The 17,976-nt window shown below is 45.6% G+C and overlaps 2 protein-coding genes across 3 annotated transcripts; one reads left to right on the top strand and one right to left on the bottom strand.

Moving 5' to 3' along the window:
• Positions 1 to 1,659: 1,659 nt before the first annotated feature.
• Positions 1,660 to 16,120, bottom strand: ythdc1 (YTH N6-methyladenosine RNA binding protein C1). Of its 2 annotated transcripts, none has more exons than XM_086187527.1 (16): positions 15,890 to 16,120; positions 13,271 to 13,372; positions 11,014 to 11,312; positions 10,285 to 10,675; positions 10,147 to 10,209; positions 9,959 to 10,053; positions 9,758 to 9,866; positions 9,549 to 9,666; positions 8,618 to 8,702; positions 8,377 to 8,531; positions 4,528 to 4,607; positions 4,266 to 4,302; positions 3,876 to 3,912; positions 3,657 to 3,722; positions 3,378 to 3,572; positions 1,660 to 3,017 (listed from the first exon to the last, which is right to left on the bottom strand). In XM_086187527.1, the coding sequence occupies exons 1-16, from the start codon at positions 15,915 to 15,917 to the stop codon at positions 2,835 to 2,837; spliced, it is 2,043 nt and encodes a 680-aa protein (XP_086043653.1). In that variant the 5' UTR covers positions 15,918 to 16,120; the 3' UTR covers positions 1,660 to 2,834. The 2 variants fall into 2 exon arrangements, with proteins under 2 accessions (XP_086043653.1, XP_086043652.1); XM_086187526.1 differs by having other exon boundaries at positions 3,876 to 3,915; positions 15,890 to 16,118.
• Positions 16,121 to 16,482: 362 nt separating this feature from the next.
• On the top strand, positions 16,483 to 17,414 carry ufc1 (ubiquitin-fold modifier conjugating enzyme 1). Its single transcript, XM_086187532.1, has one exon. It carries the CDS (start codon positions 16,486 to 16,488, stop codon positions 17,101 to 17,103), a length of 618 nt encoding a protein of 205 aa, XP_086043658.1. The 5' UTR covers positions 16,483 to 16,485; the 3' UTR covers positions 17,104 to 17,414.
• Positions 17,415 to 17,976: the final 562 nt, after the last annotated feature.

Below are 17,976 nucleotides of genomic sequence, written 5' to 3' on the forward strand. Positions count from 1 at the left end.
GATGCAGTGAGGCCTGCACGGATCTCTACATAGGGGAAACCAAACAGCCCCTCAACAAGCGCATGGCCCAACATAGAAGAGCCAACTCTGGAGGACAGGATTCAGCGGTTTTCCTCCACCTCAAGGAGGAAAGCCACTCCTTCCAGGACGACCATGTCCAAATCCTGGACAGAGAGGACAGATGGTTTGAAAGAGGAGTTAAAGAAGCCATCCACGTCAAGATAGAGAAACCATCTTTGAACAGAGGAGGTGGACTGCGACATTTCCTTTCACCTATTTACAACCAAGTCCTTTCAAAGCTTCCCCAAAGAGCTCAGCTGAAAGACCCATGTGGAACGGCTGCTGCCAGCACAGCCCATTAGCATCTGAGTGGTCGGTGAAACTCCCTAACGACCACCCCTGAAACTCCCTGACACCGCACAACGACTGTCGTTTGGGGAGGCCAGGTGAGTCTCGGGAGGGTCGTTTCCACCACAATAGCACTGACCACTCCCACATGGGTTTATAAGCTGGAGTTTCCACACTCTTCACTGGAACTGAAGAAGCCTCTCGGATGAGAGGTGAAACGTCTTCAAGATAAACTTGCGTCCAGTTGACCAGATTTTACTTCGCTTCGGTCTACGATGACCTGGATGAATGAGAACCTACACAGACATCTTGAGCAAGATAATGAACCCATAATTGCTCCTGATGAGCAGGTTGGCACCTTGCATGGCAGTCTCACCATCAGTGTGTGTGTGAACGGGTGAATAAGACTACACTGTAAAAAGCTTTGAGTGCCGCTAAGGTAGAGAAGCGCTCTATAAAATTGAGTCCATTTAGCATTTACTAGACTGGAACATTTTTCACAAGACATACCAATATATTTCATCCTTTTATTTGTCTCTCTTTCTCATTTTAAAAATCAAAAAAGTACACTTACCTTGTTTAGCGTGCCCGTGCTTTAACCTCTCCCCTTTCAGGGGAGGGCTTTTATCCCTTCACCTAACCCTGGCCGTGCCTCCCCTTTCTCCCGGGAGAGAGGGGCCTATCCCTTTGTCCCTCACCGTGCACCAACCCTTCCAACCAGGGGAGGGTTCTTGATGCCACACACACACACAGTCCAGCCACTGCCTCCTTGCAGTACTTTGCACCACTGGCCCTAACCCTTAACACCTAACCAAGTTGCACTGACTCCAGGCTTGTACCATTGGAAACCTCATAGGGTCTTTTTTTTTGGGGGGGGGGGGGGGGGGTCACACAAAGGCCTTCCTATCAAAAGTTATTCCCTAATGAATTACTTCTTGAGCTGGGAGCTCATGACGTTCCAGTTAAAATACCCCACACATGGGGACATGGAGGTTGCTCTTCAGGCCAGCCTTACCTGCAGCGACTGGGCAGACCGCCTCCCTTGGTTTCATGTCTCGACTACCTACCTATCAAACGGTGCTCCAAAATGACCCTTCTCATTTCTAATCATGTTGGATAAAAATGTTTAATATATATTTTATATGATAGAAAAGCATTATAAACCTCCCTCTACAACTTTGTCCTGCCTCTCAACAACATTTTACTATCAACTGAATAACCCTTTGCAAGTTTTTTTCACCTTGACTGTAGGGACTGGGGTTGTTATAAAATATGCAGACACATTTGTTTTATTACATTTATGTTTTATTACCATGAAGTTCTAGCCTGATGTAGAACTGTATGATAGTGTTGTGACCTTCATACAGACTAAAGACATGAAGTGTGTGCAGGATGTTCCAGGCTGTGCTTACACTCCTGAGATAAGAAGAGTTTGGCTCCTCACTGACCAAGGCCTTTCCCAGAGTCCCTACGCTCCCCCCTGTGACTGTCCTTGACAGAAGGAGGAAGAACAAGGCGTGATGGGAAGCTACTCAGAGGAGGAACTTTGCATATAAATTTTTGGAAGACACAGACTGTTCAGTGCAGATGTAGAACTTTGCCTGCACTCCTTGCTGTAAGTAAAACTTTGAATCGAGATTTCCGTCTCTAAGAATTTCATCTTGTGTGTTGGGAAATAGTGGTACGAACTAAAGGCCAAAACACTGTCTTTAACCTACAGACATAACTTCCTGACAGGTTCAAACCCACTTGCTACTTAAACCAACTTCACCTACTCAAACAATGTGTTAATTCTGCACCACTTTTACCATGATTGATACCATTGGCTGATTTTGTCCATCTCGCCCTATTATTACCTAAGGGGTGACTTGTGGTATGATCACCCTTAAACTCCCACCCCCAACTAAAACTTGGCCGGTCAGCTCAGATGAACTTGCATGTAAATATAGTCTTTGACCTTTTTTTGTATTTTTTCATTTTTTTTTACTCTGTCACAGCACTCAATACTCTGGAGATCTTTACAGATACATGAAAACATTCAAAAACACAGGTAGGGAAAAAGTTACCATTCTTTTCAGGAAAAAAAAATGACAATAAACTTAGCAGTTTGACCATAAAATTATAAATAAATTGTACATTTCCAATCCTGACTTGACGTGATGGAAATTTAGATGTAAAAACTCATTTTACAATAAAAAAAAAAACTTAAGATTTTTCTTTCAAGAAACCATTTATTTTTTTGTTGTTTCCTGTTCAGCACTGAAATATTCACAAACATTTTCCTGTTCAAGCTGAAGGTCTCTTGGACATCAGATCTTCAAAATAAAAAGTTTAGATCCAACTCAAAAAAGGCTTCAATTTCACATAAAAACTGACATCACTGATGATGTCATGAAACATTTTATTCATACATTTTACACAAAATCCTGTTTACCTAGATTTAAGCTCCTACTGCAGTGTTCCTGACATGTTATGACATCACCACATCACCTGCGGTACCGCCCTCTCTCCTTTTCCCTGTCTCTCTCTCTATCTCGGTCCCTACCACGCTCTCTCTCGCGCCGGGGACCGCCACGCTCACGTTCACGCTGACGCTCACGTTCACGCCGACTGCTCACCACCGCCTGCGTCCGCCGCAGGAAGTCATCCACACGCATGTCATAGTCGTGCTGCATGATGGGAAAAAAATAAGTTAACATCTCAGTCAACACATTTACACTGATGGGATCAGCCACATTTTGTAGAATCAGTGTGAAGTGAAAGGACAAACAAGTAGACAGTCAAGTCAATGAAAGACTCTCTCCAAAGCTCGAGAAAAAGATCTCTCCACACCACAGTGTGTCACAATTGCATCAGTGGACGAAAATACAACTTTAATCATTTTAACAGGAAGCCAAACATGGGACCTTCACAACAAAGGCAGGCGATCAGACAGATTGAAACACTGTACAATAAACTACAAAGTATTTCAAGTGTGCAGGGACATTCTTCTAATTTTACAGAGCAACAGTCTTACACAGGTAACCCACCGGGCTGGACGCAAAGGCACGATGAGGCAGCGCCGCTCTCTGTTTGTCTCTGAAGCGAGGAGGAGGTGCCTCATGTGGTGGCATGGGGTGGTGGTGGTGGTGGTGGTAGGCCTGGTGAGGAGGCGGGGGTGGGTGGTTGTGGTGATAGTAGGGAGGGTGGTGGGGAGGGGGCTGCTCCACGCCAGGATACCCTGTCTAATATTGTTCATGACATCATCAATGAGATCAATCACCTTATAAATCGATAATTAAAAATGATCAATCACAGGAAGGTCATACCAGTGTCTGCCAGGGAGCCGGAGTTCCCACATTGTGATGATAATCTCTCATGTACTCGTTATAGGACTGAGGGGAAACAGGGAGCACAAGAAAATACTAAAAAATCGGGCATTGAAGCTAACAGGCTAGCACCTGCTAATGACAACACTTAGCCGCTGCTATAGAACAGGAAACAAGCTAGCAAAGTAAAGGTTGCATGCTAAAATACTAAAGGCTCACCCCATTGAGGAAAACATCCCGTCTGACACTGGAGAATCTTCTGAAAACAAAAAAAGTCTCAAGTCAAACCAATTTACATTTGAAAATCCATTGTTCATTTTTATAAACATTACACTTAACGCAATATCAAATTTTCTTAATAAGTAGTTTTGCTGAAAAGTAAAAGTACTTACATTGAAAACCAACAGTTCACTTTAATAACCATTAAAAACTCAAACATGCACTGCGTGTAAATATTGATTTTCAGAATATTACAACTTAATTCTTCATTTTTATCAAAAGTCCTCCTGCGACTTTCTCAATTTTCATCACAATTTTACTCATGGATGCTGCTGTGACTAACCCTACTTCCTGCCGCTCATTTCAGGTGAATGATTATGAAAATCTCACCTGTCCACTGGCTGGTTACGAAGATCCTGGATAAACCCTGAAAATAAGATCAATTCTTCTGTTAAAATGGAAAACAATGGTTCACCTGTCGACAGGTGTCTGAAGCAAGATGAGCCTCAGTTAGCATTGTTAGCTTAGTAAGCAGAGAAAAGAAATGTTGCAGTACAACAAAAACAAGATCACTAAAAGGAAGCAGAAGATACAAACTGAAAAGTAGTTCCATGTTTGGATTTATAAACCTGCCGTATTTTAGTTTAACCACCTGCTCGCTGGTTGAAGTCAGGTGGACAATCAGCTCGTGGTCGCTTCCTGCCATGGAGATCGTACTCTTCAGGGCGACGCCTATGTAGACAGGTGACAGGTAAGACACACGCACACACACATGCACGCACACACAGACACACACACACACACACACTCACACTAATACATAACTATCACTGTGAATGCATTCCAATACACGTCCCAAACCCCTGTTTGGAACTCACTTCTAGCATGGACCTTTTAACTACTTAACAACTTTTTAGCCATTTGGATTCACCAGCAAGGGCAAGAAACTTGAAACAAGGGTTCTAGTCTTGGACAAGTGGCCCTGCAGTGGAGCAGCACTGCTGCTAGTTGTCAATGAGCAGAAAAGGTTCAATACATTTGTTTCGGGTTCTTGTCTATCCTGCCAGGTTACCCTGTGGGGAACCTTCCTCCATGTTGTCCACAAGGGAAACATTTTAGAGGACAGTTAAGAGCATACAAACATTATTGTTTGTGAAATGTTGCACAGTTGGACTCTTCAATGGGAAAGACTGTCCTACAGGAGGGATGCACCTTGATGAGCCCTGTGTAGTAGCCTACATGTCCCATGTGCACATTTAACAGCCTTCAGAGTGAAGCCAGTGATTCCAAGACCCTGGTTTTCCCAGCATTCTAAATGGATGCAAAGTATTCATTCTTAATTTACCACTTACCAGATCTACATATTCGTCAAATGAAAATGGAACTTGACGAGTGTGGTAAGATGTATAATCAGGATGTTGATGCCAGAGTGGAGGCCAACTATGGTCGTTTGGGGTCTCCGTGACAATCCTACTCACTTTCAGAAGGGAACCTGATCATATCAATATTTCAACATGAGGAACCCCAAGGCCCCCTTATAAAAGGTCTTCCACAACCCCATTCCTACTGTCAACCCAATTAGTAGAGGTGGATGGCTGCCCACCTTGCTTCTAGTTCAAGGTCATGTCCTGTAAAAACTGAATTTCTCCACATCACTTTCACTGATCACAGCATCGTTTCGTATAAAAAGTGCAGCAATATATCACTGGAAAGTCTCCTCACGTAATAACTAAAAGGAAACAAAGACCTCTCAAAGTCAAATATATTCTCTGTGAAACAACTGTTGAAAATGACAACACATTGTTAATCAATAATCTGACAAATAGCCCGAACTTCTGGGCAGACCTACTTTCCTGACTGGCCGCAGTGATTTGACGTGGCACCTCCAAAACCAAATGTATGTTGAAGACTAGAAGAGACACTGCAGCTACTAGGTAAGAGGATGAGGAGGATTACTGCTGGACACACCAGCATCCTGGACCTGAACTAGCTGAACCAGAATACACATATAGGAGGAACTGCAGGAGCTGACAGAACAAAATAGGATGCCTAGTAGCTCAAGGTAAGCAGTGCACTCTAAAGTAACAATTTACCATTTTTAAGTGTTTAAACAGTGAATAATTAAAAAGAAATAACGGACGATTGATATATTTCTCAAAAAATTGGTACATTCACTGAAGAACTGCTACTGTATTTTTGCTTTTTTCGCTGTGCAGGGAGAAGGCTGTCACCCCATCTAGGTCTTCATCCCAACTTGATGTGTACGAAACATGATCCCTGTCTGCAACACCACAGAGCCTGGCTCACTGTCACCCACGTTCAAGCATAGTCCTCTGTCACAAACTTGGGATATTAATTTTGTCACGGAGCAACATTTAGGAAAAATGAACAGAATGGGGTAGAAAGGCCTCCTGACACCTCAGCTGTTTACATACCCTTCATGTTCTGAAATGGACATTTTCAAGAGCAGAAGTGGTCACATTAAAATTGATCAGAATCTAAAGGCATGTTTCCACTGGCTCACTTCAGCTCTGGTCAGCTTGGTCTGGGTGCGTTCCCACCAGCACTGGTACCACGTCAGCGTGGGTGGACTCCCCGGCCGAGAGTTGCCCAGCGTAATTTCTGAGTGACACAACAACAATGGAGGACATGGAGGCAGCGCGACGCCTGCTGCTCGTCAGTAGTTTTTTCTTCAACTAAAAGTGAGGGAGGACAGACAGGCGAGGCTTCAAGTGGACAAACAGAACCCCAAGAAAAGAATAAGAGACTTCACCGAGCCAGGACCAGGATTCCACCGAGGCCAGGATGATAGGAAGTAGACCACGTCAGTGGGTAAGTTACCCAATCAGTGCCCTGCTATGTCTTTACGTCATATTTTAGTCCCCACTCTGCTCGCTTGGAACCCCAGCAGATCAGGGACCACAATGGTAATGGTTAGTCCCGTGTTGGGGCCGGTGGACACGGGACCAAACCAACCTGAGCCTAAGTGAGCAGTGGAAATGCACCCTAACTTGTGCCGATTCCTTCGAGGGATGATACCAGACCAGGGGCCCCTTTTTTAAGGGTCTGTCCCAAACGGGAAGTCCATTTTATGGGTTTCCAAACAAAAGAGCATTCATTTTGGAACATTTTTGTGTCATTTTGCTAAAATGATGCCAATGTTTCCAAATACAATCAACCTCACTAAACCGTCCTGAGGCTTACGGGGGAATGACGGCAGCACAAATCCCGGTCTACATTTGTGTTATTATCAGCTGTTTGACATTAGATCACTGTGTTCAAATGATGCTTCACACTCACACACACAATGAAAAAAAACAAACAAAGAAGAAAAAGCCTCCAAGGGGTGAACATACCGCTTCTGGTGTAAATATGCGATGGCTTGTTTGAATTATTTTAAAGTTTTTTTCTCCACATCAGTCCATGTTAAAGGCTTTTTAAAACAAACCCTCTTATTGTGAAAGGGTGGGGTCATGATGATGGTGCAGTCCTGTCATCAATACACAAAGCCCCAACCCCTCCACATGGGAAACAGTCCTCAAAAGAAATGCTCTGTCCATTCTGAATTCTTATTTCTTTTCCTCTTTCCTCCTCCTCATCTCCACACACTCACACTTTCAGTCCATTAGAGCGACACACACACACACACGCCATCGAGTCCTGATTCAATGTGTGTGTGCACGCAGAGGGTAGAGGAGAGGGAGGATGGGGGGAGGTGTCATCATTTGATCAGTCCAAGGGGATTTTATTTTCTAAATATAGTCCATCTTTTCTTTTTTCTGCATTTCTGTATTTTTACCTTATTTGAAAAGTAAGGAAGCTCCACCCCCTCAAACCCTCTCATTGGATACAGTCCAGAATCCCTGCCCCCTGCTTGACCACCCTGAACCACACCTTCTCAAAAAAAAAAACCCAAAATCAACAAAACCCCAACAGTCCATTTAAGTTCCACCCCCCCAACCACCCATCCTCCATCAGTCCAGCCAATGATGCTCGTCCTTTCTGCTTTTACTTTGAAAGGGTCTGCCACAGTCCAGCTATGTGCCATACATTTTGAAACTTTTAATTTCCAAAGTGCGAATCTCCTGCAAAGAAAAAAAGAGCTTCAAAGGAGAAATTAGCAGAAAAATCTAGAATATTTTTTATGTCAAACAACAGCTAACATAATTTAAAAAAGTAAAGTCATGGCTCACATGATGACGTCACTAGTAAATTCAAACTGCTTAACTGCATTAACTGAGCACCACCCCATCAAGGATTTCAACTTCTTCCCTCACTTCTTAAGACCAGGGACATGTGACGCACAGAGAGGTTTGCTTTGGTGGAAAACTCCAGACTGCCCCAGCAACAACAACGACCAGAGAACCAGCAAGGCTAGCTGTTAGCTAGCTAGCCACCGGCTAAAGGTAGCAGCTGTCTCCGTCGTCCAGTAGGAGGTGGCACCATGGTTGAAGCAGGAGAAGAACAGGAAGCGGGAGGAGGAGCTTGGTGATTGGCTAACCTTCCCGGCTCACGCTGTGGTGGTCGGCCACGAGGCCTGGTCTCCGATGGTGTCCGACGCTTGTGTCGAACTCGGCGAGCCACCTGATGGACATCGACACTTTCATCCAAAGGAAACAGGGAACAGAGCTGAGCGCCAACATCCGGCTGGATCTCCTGAGAGATTGAATGAGTTTTTATAAAAATGAACCATCAGGAAACATCTCAACCAAAGTGAAAACAACACAATACAACACACTGACCTGTCCGTCTCGTCCGATTTTGACAGGCTTGTGTTCATTCCAGGGGTTGGACAGGTGAGCAGTCTTCGTGAATGGAAGCTCCCGCCTGCAACGAAATACAATCTGTCAGGGACTGTGGCAGAGACTTTATTCTATCAGAGTTACGGCCTGCAATTACTCATCTACTCCAACACTGAGCCATGTCTGAACAAATACACAGACTCGCTTATTTAACCTACTCAAAACTGGATTGTCTAGTCATGACAATGTGAACAACAGGTTTACTATTCCATATGTCACATGTAGTATCTATAACGCGGCAGTGGGAGGCCACGGTAGTATATGTCATAGTTGGGGGCATATCTCAAAGCAGACCTAACAAGAGCATAATAGTATTTATGCTCATGAATGATTGTTGGTGACTGATCCAGAACTAAGACTTCCATTACACCTTTAACTGTGGACAGACAACATTCCAACTGATGTCATTTTTTAAAATTCTTGGCCATTGGCTCAGGGACGTTATAGCACTTCTTCACACTGAAGTATGTACTTCTATTAAGTAATAACTACTTCATTCAGCCCACTTTGAAGGTCTTCCCACTTTATGCGGGTGAGCCAGGGGGACATTGCCACCTGCTTTACTTCAGTATCAAAATGCAACAGCTCATCTTGGCTTTTAAAGGGTTTACGTCCTCATGCAGGTGTGTGTGCAGTGGCATCCACTGTTGACCGACTGTAGTATTATCAGTGAATACTACAATGCAGCACTGTTATCAACTCTTACAATGTCAGCAGGAGCACCTTCTACACAAGAACATTTTTATTGTTGCGTCTAAACAATTGATTATTTCATAGAAGTATTTTTTAATCAGATATGTTGCCAGGGAAACAAACAGCTCCATCCCTGTCAAAAACTCCTATACATCCTGTGTTACATGGTTACATTTACCTGCAGAGCCAGTCAATCTTGAAGACTCCACCCAACATCTTGGCATTCATGCCAGCAGGAAGAACCCAGTGGATTGGAGATCCGCCATGATGGGATTCTGATGCCAAACGAGCAAAACCTAAATATGACATCAATAACAAAGACTACTGACAACCGCTGATGGACAAACAACACTGGATCTATGAGTATTGATGAATAGTTCTTGGTACCTTGGAATTTTCCGCTCTCCCTTACAGAGAAGACGAGGACAACACTCCGCGCAGAGCGAAAAGCTGCATTCAGCTTCTTCTCATTGACGGGCAGGGTCGACCACACACCCTGATCATCACAAAAACATCATTATCACTCACAGACATATCAACAATCCTAAAAACAATCCAACTGACAACATCATATTCACATTAGCAAACCTTTGCTTTGGCCAGAGAAACATTTTCGTGGTTGTTACTCTTGATGAGGAAGAAACGAGCGTCTCGAAGGATGTAGCGCAGCTTACTGGTTGGATCTGAAACAGCATGGGGAAAAGTAATCTGATTACTTTACATCAATGTAACCAGATTACCAGGCTGTAATGTGAGTAACAATGATAACATCGTACTCTCCATCCCTTTACGAACAGCTCGGACTGATGATGAAAGCTTCTCACGCTTCTTCTCTGAACCTTTCATAGTTAAAAGGACAGAATTAGGATAGACACTTACAAAGCATGATGAGACATTTGTGTTGCCAAGGTTACCGGAGGCATCAGAGGCGGAGCCAGAGTGTGCTGACTCGCCATCGGAGAAGCTGATGGACGAAGCGGAACGTGAGTCACCAGCCTCACTGCGGGTATCATATTCATTGCCCTCCCCACGACGCACATACTCCTCCTCGTCTTCCTCGTCGTCCTCCTCCTTCTCCCCTTCCTCCTCCTCCTCCTCTTCTTCCTCTTCCTCCTCTTCCCCCTCCTCTTCTTCCTCCTCCTCCTCCTCCTGATCTTCGTCCTCCTCTTCCTCAACATGGGAAGCAGCAGGGGAGGAGCTTCCTGACCCCTGCTCTGAGCCATACTCTGCTGCCGCCTCATCCTCTGATTGGTTGTCCTCCCCAAGGGGAGAGGGGCTTGTCCGCCGCTCATCTCGACGCAACTTCTGTCAATAGAAAGATGTATGAGTATAACTATACTCTAAAACAGGGGCGGGCAATCGTGTGCCATGGAGGGCCGTGTGTATGCAGGTTTTCCTTCCAACCAAACACTTTAACAGGCGGTTCCACTAATGAACACACCTTCAGCCACAGATGAGTGTTAATCAGTGGAATCACCTGTGAAAGTGTTTGGTTGGAAGGAAAACCTGCATACACATGGCCCTCCATGGCACATGATTGCCCGCCCCTGCTCTAAAACATGGAAGAATCAGTACCTGAATGTGACCCTCCAGGCCTCAATGGTTGAGTACCTGTACTCTTAAGAACTAGAAGATTCTGGCACCTGACTATGACCCTCCAGGCCTCTCTGGGGGTCCCGCCGTCGAGTGTCCTCTCCTCCACGGCTCCTGGTGTTCTCTCGGGGCCCACGGTGCCCCTTTCGCTCCTCATAATACTCATGACGGTAGCTGGTGGTGTGGCGGCTATGGGGGCTTGAAACCACCTTCTTAGAAGAAGAAGAGGAGAGAGGTGCACATGGGGCTCTTTTATTGGTGGAGGAGGACCTAGACGTAGTGTGGACAGTGGAGGGACGAAGCCTCTTCAGGTCCTGGCTGTTAGAGCGCTCACTCTTCCTCTTTGTTCCTGGAAGACAAAAATCCCAATAATGAATTCTAAACTGAGGTGGCACGGTGCAGTGGATAGCACTGTCGCCGCACAGCAAGAAGGTTCCGGGCACGGGATCTTTCTGTGTGGAGTTTGCATGTTCTCCCTGTGCCTGTGTGGGTTCTCTCCGGGTACTCCAGCTTCTTCCCACCGTCAAAAGACATGCAATTCAAGACAAGTCTAACTGGATACTTTAAATTGACCGTACGTATGAATGTCAGTGTGAATGGTTGTCTGGCTCTATGTGTTGGCCCTGCGATGGACTGGTGACCTGTCCAGGGTGAACGCCGCCTCTCGCCCGTAGCCGCTGGGATAGGCTCCACCCCCCCCCACGACCCTTAACAGGAATAAGCGGAAGAAAATGGATGGATGGATGGAATTCTGAAGTGACCACACTGACAGGAAGTAAGCTTCAAGATATTAACTGTCATTCCCACGTACTAGTATAATCATGTCAAATTCTTATGTTACGTACAACTCCAGGACATAACCCATTATGTACATTAAACCACGAGGTATAAAAGACAATTTTGGAAAGTGCAGCATAATCAAATTTAAAACATCAAATGTAAATTCAATCAAGTGCAAAAAGTCAAACATTGCACATATTATATGGGAGAATTTGTGCACGTGTGTGTGTGAGTTAGTTAAGTCATGCATTTCGAAGTCTAATGGTCTGGGGAATGACACTGGTCCTCAGCTTGCTGGTTTGAGTTTGGGGGTCTTGTATCTCCTCTCTGAAGGCAGCAGGAGGAACAGGCTGGCATGTGGGTGGGCGCTTCCTTAATAACCCTCATGGACCTTCTACTGCAAACTGGACAACTCACAGCCAATGATGGTTTGGGCCAAGTCAACCACTACCCAAGTGCTTTTGCTCCTTGCTGGTGCAGCTTCAATAACCAGTAAGTGGGTATTGTAGGTGCCTGAGTCTATACAGATGCTGCTTTGGGTTGGAGGTTTTGAGATGGGATTTGAAGATGGATAATGAGCTAATGTTCCTGATGTCGGGTGGAAGAGAGTTCCAGAGGTGGGGGCAGTGTGGCTGAAGGCTCTGGATCCTATGGTGGAGGGACGGGCAGAGGGCACAGTTACGCTGATGGAGGTGGCTGACATGAGTGTCAAGGAGGGAGTCTTGATGTGGAGGAGATATGGGGGGCAAGGTTGTGGATGGCCTTGAAAGTGTGGAGCAGGATTTTAATGTCTACGCAAAATTTGACAGGAAGCTCGTGGAGAAGTTGGAGAACAGGAGTGATGTGATAGATGGAGTTCTGGCGACAATAGGGGCAGCTGGGTTCTGGACAGTTGCAATTTATGAGTGGACTTGAGGGGTAGACCAAAGAGGAGGGAGTTACAGTAGTCTGACTGGGTAACATTAATGTGGGTCTGGAATGACACAGAGTTGTCAAGAACGACACTCAAGCTCTTAACCTGAGGGGAGGGTGAAACTACGAGCGTTAGTGAGAGAGGATTCAGAACCAATGAGGAGGACCTCAGTTTATCACTGTTGAGTTTGAGAAAGTTGGAGGAAATCCAGGATTTGATTTCTTGTAAACAGACACAGAGGGAGGGAGATGGGAAGGCGGAGGTGGGTTTAGAGGAGAGGAGGAGTTGGGCGTCATCCACGTCACAATGGAAATTTATGTTTTACAATATCTGAACTGATGTTGTGGAGACAACGTCCTTTGTGAATTCTGGAACTGGTTGCAGGGTCTCCATAACCACTAAGATCACCCTGAACAGCTTCTTGGCCACGTCACATAAAAACAATGAAGGATTTAATCTGACCAGCGGTGAATAGTTCTGGAGGCTGAGACTTCCCTTCATAGCCTGTTCCAAGAGGAGGGGAGGAGCAGGATGGAGGAATGATCTGATTTGTCAAAAGGGAGCCAGGAACAGCTTCTTAGTAGCATCATTATTAGATGTAGTGCCAGCAGTACCTTTCTTGTCGCAAACATGTCGCTCAGTTTCTGGATTGTACAACTCATCATCCTGATCTGGAGCTTCAGTCAGGATGTCTTCAAGAACGTTGAGCTCTCCATCTACACACACACACACACACACATACACACACACACAAAATTAAGGTGGGGAAACGCTACATTTGGACAGAAATCAAGTCACAGATTTCACAACAGCTACTGTACAGACATCAAATGACTCCAAGGAAACACTTCTTAGTTATTTACAAATGTAAATTCAACATGGAGACACGCTGGATAAAGTGCAGTCTTCTTCATCAACCCATAACCCTAACCCATCATCATCATCATGTAACCCTGAAGAAAGTGTGTGTGATGCTGTGCACCGTCATGAGAGAACAAACCTCTATGGTATCGTCCCTGTGAATATGCGCAACAATATTCATCAGAACCTGGACTCCACACCAACAGCACTCTCCTGTTTACAAAGCTCAGCTACTAGTGCCTTTGAGAAGTAGGGCTGTAACAGACCAAAGTCCTGATTATACCGAGTTTTGAGCATTGGCAATGAATGTGTGGTAGTAGTACATTGCTCCAAGAAATAAAGGAAACACAGACATCATAAATCCCAGATCTTGATGAATAACATGTTCCAGTTGATGATCTTTGTTAAATACGTGGTATTATTTGAACCAGAATCGGGTTAGGGTTAACCCTGGACCTGCTCCTTACACCAGCCATGGTTTCCTCAGAAGCAGGGATTGTCCTGCTCCAGATGAACCCTAACCATGCTAGACCGGCATATAATCTGAATGCTGTTATCTGGCAAACACAAGTCGGGCTGCACAACGCCAGGCTGACAGCTCAGGCCCGCATGTGGACATTGGGCCCTCATGGAATCTGTTTCTGATGGTTTGGGTAGAAACATAAAAACAAGTGGCCTGCTGGAGGTCGCTTTGGACAAAAGTGTCTGCTAAATGAAATTGTAGAATAAATTGTAGAATTGTAGGTCATCCTGACTTGGGCAGTGCTGCTCCTGCTGGCACAGAGTAGCAGACAGTGGTCTTGCTGCTGGGCTTGTCTAACCCTCTCCTGTCCCCCTGCTGAACCCTCCTGTTAGAAGCTGTCCCGCAAGCATCCTCTCCTCCACCTGCTGTTTGTCCCATTTACTAAACAGCAGTGAAACTGATTCACAATCGTTACTGATTCCAACCTGGACAGGTTGATGTCCTGCAACTGAGATGGACTTGGAGTCACACTGATGATCAGGTGATCCCTCTACCTTTGGGAGAAGTGAACTTCAACATGAGGTTTGGCACTTATTGATGATAAAACCTCAAAACAAGATTAACAAGATGTGCAGGATGTGTGATTTGGTGAATCTGTGGTTGAGGCCATCAAGTAATAGAAATGAACATCCTGACTAACAGTGGAGTGAATAGGTGGTGAACTAAGAAATCGATCACCAGCAGATGGTTTCAATGAGAGTTTCACTCAGCAGTGACACTACAGACATCCAAGCTACTGGGACAGTAGCACCCAACAGAATGTCTCTTCATTCTTCTTTTCTATTCCATCACGGATGCATTTCTTTGCCCTTGTTCAATGACAGAATGAGATGGAGCGTGTTAAAACAAACGGACAAATACAACCTTTCACCTGATTATCTTAAGATGATGCATATGAACGTGAAACCTGTTGAATGCGTTGCTGGTTGCAGGATCGCGATCCAGATATTACACTTTACGCATTATTAAACAATGAATGATCAAGTGCAGCCTTGGTGTGGATTCAGAGCTCTGGTCGAGATGCAGGGAACCGAGTTCTGCTCTCTAGTGAAGTGAAGCTAGTCTAGTGAAGCCCCTATTGATTATTTTCTGGCCCATTTTATCTCTCTCTTTCTATAACACCACGACATTCTGTTCATTTATCATTGCCTGTTCTCCCCACTCTGCCATCACCAGCAATAACATGAGACAAAACCAGAGCAGCGCAAATATTATCACCATCATTATTGCCGCTGTGATGACTCAGGTATGCACACCTGTTTATGACACAAGATACATGCTGAAAGGAGTACAACAGCGATATTCTTTACCGTTTGTTTCTTACAATTTGGTAGACATTCTGGCTCTCCCCAGCTGTCGGATCAGTAAGCATTATTGATAACCACCAGGAGAAACACAATGCTGTCAATAATCAACATTTGCCACATCTACGCTGTCACAAAGCGATGGGCTTATGATGATGATGATGACTGCAAACCATAGCGGGGAAACAACGCGATGTTTGATGAACAAGATTATTCATCACGGTAAACAGACAATTTGTGTCTTCTTGTGATAGTGAAGTGTACCATTCAATCGACCTCCAGTAATTCTCGAACCACACATCTCCGTCCAAACCGCCTCTTAATTTACAAACGTGACTTTACGTTGAATCAAACACCGCGTGTTTGGGGGGGGGGGGGGTTCTGGTGCGACAGCATCGACGGTAAGTGAGGATTAAAGTTGGTGTTTAGATTAAGAGCCCAGTAATAACGGATCGATAAATGACGACTGACCCGCAGGGATGTCGACAGAACAAAGACATGCTAACAGCGGCTAACGGCTAACGGCGCAGCCTGCTCGGTCTCACCTTTGTCCTCGCGCCGGTCAGCCGCCATCACGTCACCTGCTCGGGCTCCGGTACCGGCGCAGAAACGTCGGGATTCGTGTTAATTTATAAACAACAACAAAAAAAACTGAGTAAAACCAGCTACAAAACGGAAAATGGCGGATTGCGCCTGTTGTTGTTGCTTCTTCTTCTTGTGACGACGATGTCCAAACTTCACTCGGCTCACTAGCGCCGCCTCCTTCTTCTTCTTCCGGTAAGCTACACCGACCAGACGAGCGTAATGCTGCCCCCAGAGGGGCAATGAATGATTGAATGAAGAAGCCATGTGTGGTCTTTAACCAGAACCCCAGGACTTAACATGAGCTCATTTACACTGAACTTCAGTTCACGTGCTACACTTTGACGATGACAGACAAGAGAGGGAGCTTTAAAAGCGTTTAATACAGAAATGAAATGTTGATAAATCGTATTGGAAGAACAAACAAAAAACAACAATAGAAATAATCATCAAGAGGCTCAACAATGACAACTAGGCGACCGTTGTTCCTCAGGAGCCTGACGGGGACTTATGGAGCCTTCTGAAGCTTTTAATTTGAAACTTTTTGAAGCAGTTGCTCATGCGGCTTTTGCGCATGTCAAACCGGAAGTCCACGTCATTCTTCAGACTTGAAAAAAGACCAAATCGAGTCAAAACCAGAACTGTACTTGAATCTTTCCGAATGGCGGACGAGAGCACGCGCCGCGCCGTGTCTAAGATTCCGCTGCTGAAGACGCACGCGGGACCGCGGGACCGCGCGCTGTGGCCGCAGCGGCTCAAGGAGGAGTACCAGGCGCTGATCCGATCCGTGGAGCAGAACAAGGAGGCCGACAACGACTGGTTCCGTCTGGAGTCCAATGCAGACGGGACGCGCTGGACCGGAAAGTGCTGGTTCATCCACGAGCTGCTGCGTTACGAGTTTCTGCTGGAGTTCGACATCCCAGTGACGTACCCGGTCACCGCACCCGAGGTCGCGGTGCCGGAGCTGGACGGGAAGACCGCCAAGATGTACCGTGGTGGAAAGATCTGCCTCACCGAGCACTTCGCGCCGCTATGGTCCCGCAACGCGCCGCGCTTCGGCCTGGCGCACCTGATGGCTCTTGGCCTCGGACCGTGGCTCGCCGTTGAGGTGCCAGACCTGATCAGCAAGGGGCTCCTGGTCCACAAGGAGCAGCAACGCGAGGCGGCGGCCGAATGACGGTCCGGGAGGAACCGCTCATGACCACAGGGGCTGTGAACGGATCAGAACTATTTCACAAAGCCCTGTGCTTTCCAACGCTCGGTTCCGAATTAAGACGATAAAAAACTGCACCTGAAACGACGTCAGCGCAAGCCTACGTGACGTCATGAGTGTGTTCTATCAAGTGAGCAAGGAAAATCAACCATGTTGTAAAGCAGGCGGGAGCTGTTGTCATGGTGATGAAAACGCTTCAGAGCTAATGATGCTAATGCTAACAGTCGGACAGGCGAACACTTGTTCTTGTCAGTCAATAAACTGTGTGAACTTAATTTATTTTCTTCGTTAATTTGTCGAGACATTTTGCAAGTGAGTCATTTAGGTTATGGGTTTCCAAAGTAGGGTCTGGGGACCCCAAATGGTCCATGAGGTTCATTGTTATAGTTTGTATTTTTCTTCATTTTGCTGTTGGTAAGACTTCACTGCTGGTACAAAATGTGATCCTCAAGCTCGAGAAATTACCATTTTTTCTTTTCAGCCTAAACGTGGAGGCTGGGTCATGGCACTGGTCCTCAGGCTGTCAGCTGGTTACTTGTGTGGACTGAGGTCCAAGCTGCAACAGCGTCATCACTGGCTCATTTCATGTCTGACTTCTGACAGATGGAACCCTAATTATTAGCTTTGCTGAATTTTACTTTTATTATCTCAGAACTTCAGTAGGCGGGGCCAGACCAGAGGTTACCGACAGAGAAACCCAGTTGAAGATTTTCAAGTAAAAATCTTCCATTCCCTTAAGGGTTATGTCCCAAATAACCAGATTCATCCTGTATTCATCCAATCAGCTACCCTTAACCGATAAGCAGGATAGAAAATAGACGGATGGATGGTCTCAAA

Source organism: Aulostomus chinensis, chromosome 19 (genome assembly GCF_037954235.1).
Source record: "Aulostomus chinensis isolate RoL2024-O1b breed Wild chromosome 19, RoL_Achi_v1.0, whole genome shotgun sequence".
Lineage (NCBI taxonomy): Eukaryota > Metazoa > Chordata > Actinopteri > Syngnathiformes > Aulostomidae > Aulostomus > Aulostomus chinensis.